This window comes from Mus caroli, chromosome 8, assembly GCF_900094665.2.
Source record: "Mus caroli chromosome 8, CAROLI_EIJ_v1.1, whole genome shotgun sequence".
Classification (NCBI taxonomy): Eukaryota; Metazoa; Chordata; class Mammalia; order Rodentia; family Muridae; genus Mus; species Mus caroli.
In genome coordinates, this window is record NC_034577.1 from 31,306,845 (window position 1) to 31,313,995 (window position 7,151).

Genomic DNA, 7,151 nt, shown 5'->3' on the forward strand with positions numbered 1-7,151 from the left:
TCTGGAACTCCATTGGAGAGACTATAGAAATCTAACTACACACTAAGTGGCCAGGAAGACGCTCAGAGAAAGGCAAAGAGTGCCCTCATTTCTAGATAGCAAAGTAACTGTATCACCCTTCTTCAAGGTACTCACCCTGTTTCCAGTGCTGTGGGTCAGGCTGATCAGGAGACTTATGAACTATCTCCCATTACTCGTATGCAATTCATCAGAAAATAGAACTGTAGCAAAAGCCTTATAAAAGGAGGTGCTCATGTAGCCTGAAGCCAAAGAGGTGGAAATTTGTGTGAGTGTCAATGGTAGAAGAAACTGTGGGAATTAGTCATGTGACAGATTTAGAGATCACTTCTCCCAATTTACTAAGTCCAGCTCTTGACTTATAACCATGGCGATGAAAATATGAGCACAGGGCAGGGAGTCTATCCTGATGGCAGGACATAGACTTTAACCATTCTCTACAACATATCACGTGAACAATAAAACAGCAAGTACATTGTTGACAAAAGTCTACGAATGTTTGGGATAAAAAACGAGGTGGCCCTGATGACCACGTACGTTGAAGTCCCACAAGAATTTTTCTTGAATCTGTTGTAGTGAGCACATCCTTCCTGTGTTTGCTATAAACTCCCGGCTCATCTGGTCTGAGCATCATTTACTGAGAAGGGGCCAGACTATTTAGCATCCTAACCTGCGGCTGGATTTGAACAGAAGAGAACTAGAGAAAAAGGTCAAAGCTGTGCTCCGTGATGCGTTGTTCATGAGGGTGAGGTCTGGAGTCAGCCTTTGCTTCCCGAGTCAATTTAAACTTCAGCCTAAAGGATGATGAGATGTGTAGTCTTGGTTGTCAAGTTGATTGGATCTGGAATCAAGCAATCGAGAGGCTTGTCGGGCGAGGTAGTTTCTGGAGGAGCTCGCTGAACAGGGAAGACCTCTCCCAGAGGCCCTGGGTAGAGGTACCTGGTTATAAGAAGGTTGGAGGGAAAAACTTTTACCTTTTCCTGACCACCTTCACCTCTTGTTGGCCAGTGAGCTTACTCTGTTGGTGCTTTAGTCTGAAGTTTTCTGCTGAGATTGGGCTCCAGATTCCTGGTCTTTCAGTGTGGACTGAAGACCAGTGGCTTCCCAGGGATTCTCTAGACCTACGGTACCAGATTGAAGTCCCCCAGGGAACCCCACTCCATGAACTGAGCAACTACTGGGTTCTCAGTCTTCCCAGTGTTCAGCCAGACAATGTTGGACTATCCACTGTAAGCCAAGCTAATAAGTACTCTTTATAACCTACATCAATCTATCACTTCTGTTTCTCTGGAGAATCCTGGTAAATACAGATTTGAAAGTGTTCCCTGGGGAAGAGGCACTAGCCTCTTTTTTTATCCCTGGCTACAAGGTGTGAGCTTCTTCCTCTCATTACTCAGCCCTGCTATAATGAACTGGCAGCTTCTAAACACGGAGCCCCAAGAATATTCCTCCGTTTGTTTGTAAATGTCATATTCTTTCTCATCCGCTTACTCAATGGCCATGGAAGAAACCCTCTACTCAAGGCCTTCTTTACTGAGTTTACATAAATGTGTCTGAGTCTCTCTCTTCTCTCCTCCACTAATACCTTCATGAAAGTTGACATGACTGAGTGCATTTCTGCTGTACCCTCGGTGCACTTAGCAGGATAACTCCTGGGTGGCTCATCACTTGCTTCTGTCTTTGCACTATATCAAGCCCCACAGTGGTCAGATCTTTAAAGAAGCTGGGAATTTCATCAGCAAGACAGTTTTAGCATAGAATGGTCAGGTATAATGGGTGTGTCCTGAGGTAAGGCACATAGTGAAGACTGTAGTCTTCACTGACCCAGTGTAGGGACTGGGGTTCGATAGAAAGCTCTGGAACAAAGCTAGCTAACACAGAACCTTCCACAAGGCTGACTGACTCTTTAGCAGTGGGGAGGTTGAAGTGTTGCAGGTTGTAGGGTGTAGCTTTTGCTACTCTGCTTTAATGCATGCTTTGGGAACAGAGCCATGCTACTAGCCCCTGCCCAAAGAGTATTGGATCCAAAGATGAAGAACACAGACACACACATGTTGATCTGTTTCAATCTGCCTTATTGGCTCAATTGCTAGGCACCTCCAATCTACCGTGGCTAGTGTGCCCTTCCCAAAACTCTTAGCTTATCACTCTCAACCTGCCCTAGCTTGTTACTTTTAGTCCTAGCTGGATACCCCAACCTCCCTCCTGGAGAAGTGATGTGTGGCCACTCCATCTGAGATCTCACATGGCTGGTTGGCTTTTCTCCCTCTGAAGAATGGTGAAAATCTCCTTTCCCCTCTCCCTGGGTCTGCTAGATCACCTGTGTGGATCCAGAAGTCCTGCCTCTTCCTTCTGCCCAGTAATTGGCCCATAGCATCTTTACTTATAGATCAAGAACCAACTGGGGAACAGGCCCTTCATAGAACCACCCTGACAGCAGATCCAGAACCAAATTACAGTTTATTTTGGGGGCTACCTTTAGCCTCTCATTAGGCATTCCTTGCCCAGCTGTGTGTCTGAACAAACAAAGAATGTTTGTTCTTGTGACTATTAAGTGAATTTTCATAGTGATTAACTTAGTAGGTAACTGGCTTCCTCTAACCCTGAAACTAATATCATACAGCATCCCCAGGTCTAGGGCAAAGATTCCTCTATTTTGCTGTAGTCAGCCTACCTGCCCTCTCCATCAATGTGTTTGAAGAGTGTCTTGACTTCTGATCATTTTTTCTCTGTTTCCATAAAAACATCATGAAATATGAATATTGGAATATGATATTGGAGGAAACCAAAATCAGTGTTTCTGGACTGTGATCCTTTGTATTTGATTCTAGAATAAGCCAGGCCTTTTGATTCTCTGATGTGAGTATTGTTTTATTCCTTGATAGCAAGCTCTAAAACTGGATGATGTGGGGCAGAGACTGGATGGCAAGTCCCAGGAAGTCAGCCCTTTAAGTCTCTAGAGACCTCTCCTCCTAGTCCCTGACTGTCTTTTGCAGTCTACCTCTCACCCACTCCTAACATGCCTGTGCCCTTCCATCTGTGGATGGTTTCCCTAGATGTTGCCATTCTTAACATTTGGAATGACAGTGGCCTCAGACCAGAATACTTAGGGCTCAGCCTGAGTGGCAGCCATCTTCCCTCTAGCCACGCCCATTGCATCATAAACAGATCTGCCCCAACATTCTGAACTGTGATGAATAAAGGTCACTTCAGACCTCTGGAGAAACAGTACAGGCTGGGTGCTAGAGGTTGGAGGAGCTGTACAGACTTCCTGCTTGCATTGGAATTGTATTATAGAGAGAGAGGGAGAGGGAGAGGGAGAGGGAGAGGGAGAGGGAGAGGGAGAGAGAGGGAGAGAGAGAGGGAGAGAGAGAGAGAGGGAGAGAGAGAGAGAGGAGAGTGTGAGAGAAAGAGANAGNGTGTGTGTGTGTGTGTGTGTGTGAGTGTATAGGTGTGTGTGTGTGAAAGTCATCTAGATAGAGTTAGATTAATAGATAGACAGAAGTATAGATAGTTTAAAATAGATAGTAAATAGAAGAGGTTTATTGATTTCAGGGTAGGACTTAGAAGGGTAAAGCCTCCCAGGACAAGAGGACATGAGTCCCGAAAGGCTGAATTCCACCTTTCTGAAAGTCAGGACACTACGATTTATCGCCATTAATGAACGACTAAGGGGGCAAACCTCTGGACTGGCCACTGGGTCGAGGTTGTTAACCCAGGGGGTTAATGACCTCAGGGTCGTTAACCCAGGGGGTTAATGACCTCAGGGTCATCCCAGGAAGTAGACCGGATCTGGGTGATCATCAGCCTCAGCGTGGCCTGGTGGAGCTGACTAGCACTGCTCATGGCAGGAGGAAGCCAGGCCATTTTCCATGCTTTATAAGCAGTGCTGGTAAGGGCCATGCCCCTGACCCTAATCCAAGCTTGTCGGTAGTGTCCAAAAGAATCTTTCTGGGCGAATCTGTGGTGGAAGGCCCCGAGGACAGGTGGACATTTGTTGGGCCCAGTGGCTTGCCAAAGAATAGCCCCAAGGCAACAGCAGGGGAGGCCCAAGGGAAAAAGAGGATGATGGAGTTGCTTAACAAGGCTAGAAAGCAAACAGAAAAAGCCTCAAATCTAATAGACATCAGACAGCTCCCGAAGCAAGAGGTGTTTATGAACAACACACACCCATGCAAGAAACATCTGAAACAACCAAGGAGCCTGGAGGAGTGGAGGCGTGGCCATCTAGGGGGAGACAACACAGGGTTCATACAGTCAGAAGAACCTTTCGGGTGCTGCGAAAGTCTTGCCTAGAAGAAAACACCTTTTCCCAGGGCAAGAAGATCAAGCCCTATTGTAGGCGTTCAGACCAGATAGTGTGTCCCCTATTAGTCGGAGAGCAGGGGCCTGGAGAGGGGCGGAAGCCAGTGCCTTCAGGCCAAGAGGGACTGAAAGCTACCAAAGTCTCCAAAGGAAAGAAGGCACAGTCTTATCAAGTGTTGGAAGTAACTTCCCTGCAGGCAGAAGCCAACCCCGAGCCCCTCAGGAGGAGGAGGATGCAGGGCACAGAGATGTCCGCCAAACCTCATGACAGAGGACTCTGTCTACAAAAGGCAGTCTTCCTCAGCAGAGAGCAAGTACAGTCATCTCCTCAGGACCTTCATCAGGGCGCTCCGGATATAAACCACATAAAAGCTAAGTCGTGGCCAAAGGCGGAAGGCTGGGACCACACAGTCCAGGGAACTCCAGTAGTTCTTAGAGTTCGGGACCATAGTTATGATTCACAGGTGTCAAAATATCCTAGTGCTGCAAAGCACAGGATGAACTTTCGTAGAAAATGAAGTATTACTTAAGTGCCGTGTAATCGTGGGCCTCATGGAGGCTGTTCGGCCAGACAGCTGCGAAAGGTTGATGGCAGCACAGCAAGCTAAGGAGAGGCGGGCTTCCGAGGCGAGGGTGTACTTCCGAGTGAGTAACCCGGTTCATCATGGAGGCAGCCGTCAAGCTAGGCATGCAGTCCATCCCCATCGCCACCGCGTGCACCATTTACCATAAGTTCTTCTGCGAGATTAACGTGGACGCATATGACCTCTACCTAGTCGCCATGTCTTCTATTTGGCCGGCAAAGTAGAGGAGCAACAGTTGAGTCCTCGTGACATCATCAACGTGTCGCACAGGTACTTTTAACAAGGGCAGTGAGCCGTTGGAGCTGGATTCCCGCTTCTGGGAGCTGTGAGGCAGCATTGTACAATGTGAGCTTCTTATGCTACGAGTTCTGAGCTTCCAAGTCTCTTTCCAGCATCCACACAAGTACCCCTTGCACTAATTGATTTCCCTCAAGAACTGGCTGAATCCTTACAACTGGCAATGAACCCCCATCTCAGTTACAGCTTGGGCTCTGCTACGAGATAGCTACCATGGGGGGCTATGCCTCTGCTTCCAGGCTCAGCACCTAGCCATGGCTGTGCCCTACCTGGCCCTGCAGGTCTACGGAGTGGAGGTGCCTGCAGAGGGTGAGGCCCAGAAGCCTTGGTGGCAGGTGTTTAGTGATGACCTTACCAAGCCAATCATTGACAGTATTGTGTCTGATCTCATTCAGATTTATCCTAGGGATACAGAGATCCCCTAAGGCCCTGGCCGAGGCCAGACCAAAGACCAGGATGATCGGAGGCCTGGGGTATCGTTCCACCAAGTTGGCGTATCTCCAATCGGAGGACTGGTTGTGCTGGCAGAGGATGTCACTGGTGACTGCAATGATATGCTGTCATTTTGCCCCCAGCAGTCCTTGTTCAAATAATGACAAGAGCCTCCATGTGGGCAGGACATATAGAGCTTTCTAGAATTGGCTGCATCAGCTTTTGCCCTTTGAGAAGATGTTGCATTTGAGGCATGGACCATTGCAGGTCGCCATCAGGAAAGTTAAAGAATAGAACTGCACCCTTAGGGGAAGTATGAATGTGTAACATAGAATCATATTTTGTATAATAAAGATTATGCAAATAATGTATAGGAAAGGTTTAATGCAAAAAAAAAAAAGTGCCGTGCAATCTACAATGTATGAGTAGGCATGAATACTGATGCGATAAGAAGGCGGGGCTGAAGGCCTGGCCAGCCCTTGAGGGCAAGGTGGGCTTGGAAGAACCACAGGCACAGCAGCTGTTTGTCAGGCATCTCAGAAGGATGCCATCTGCCCGTGGACACCACACTTTAGGATGCCACAAGAAAGACCAGACACCCTTGCCTTGAAGGTACTCATTTCTTCTAAATGTGATGACAATCATAGAGACCATTCAGCTTCTTGGAAGTAATGGCGCCCAACCCCACCCCCCCACCCCACCCCCTGCCAACAGTTTATAAAGGGTTTGCTTTTCTCTGTACAGGCTGAGAACCAATGGGGCTGTGATGAAATATTTCATTCCAGAGATGGGCGATGTACTTAAGTGAACAGAGGAGGAGCCTAGAGAGAGTAGACACTTTCTCTGCATCCTGCTCGGTGAGCATCTCTGCTCCCTCCCACAACTCCTACCAAGACCCAGAGAAAACTGAGGCAGATGAATGTTTCTTACTTTCATTTTCTCATATATCTGTAACCTGGAAGTACTATTAACATGGTTTAATTACCACATCTTGTACCCTTGAAGGGTGTCCTGAGTCAGCTTTCGTCCCCACCTCTGCCTTGCTCAGTCCCCATGGCATATCTCCTTTACTATCAGGATTTCTTTAAAACACACGTTAGTGCTTCATCTTATTGAAGAAGCTTGTTTGTCATCACCCTTTGTGATCTTTCTTCCCCTGGCCCTTGCATCCCGCGTCTGCTACACATCCTCCCCATGCCACATCCTCCCCATGCAAGCTCCTTCAGTTTTCTAACATGTGGGCAGCTCCCTCTTCCTCACTCTTTCAATAACAGTGGACATGTTTAAGAAAAAGTATTTTTTTCATAAAAAATGTTCAAGATGAGAGTTAAAGGCATACTGAGATAGACTCTTATTATATCTTAAATTCTAATGTTGGTTTGTTTGAAACAGGGAAGAAGACCTGAACCCATGATAGAAGGATGTATGCTGAGAGGTACAGATCAAGGTTCATCAATCTATGCGTCGCTATCCAATTCAGACATTATGTGTCATAGATGCTGTGTCTTCAATATG

The 7,151-nt window shown here is 47.2% G+C and overlaps 1 protein-coding gene and 1 pseudogene across 1 annotated transcript; both read left to right on the forward strand.

The window, feature by feature from the left end:
* Positions 1-3,450: 3,450 nt before the first annotated feature.
* Positions 3,451-4,320, forward strand: LOC110300020 (protein Tex24-like). The gene has a single exon (XM_021170058.1). It carries the CDS (start codon positions 3,745-3,747, stop codon positions 4,312-4,314), a length of 570 nt encoding a protein of 189 aa, XP_021025717.1. The 5' UTR covers positions 3,451-3,744; the 3' UTR covers positions 4,315-4,320.
* Positions 4,321-4,871: 551 nt separating this feature from the next.
* On the forward strand, positions 4,872-5,629 carry LOC110300019 (annotated as a pseudogene).
* Positions 5,630-7,151: the final 1,522 nt, after the last annotated feature.

What these genes read in the sequence shown, in the direction of transcription:
- LOC110300020 (XM_021170058.1), top strand. Translation starts at nt 3,745, where the DNA reads ATGACCTCAGGGTCGTTAACCCAGGGGGTTAATGACCTCAGGGTCATC.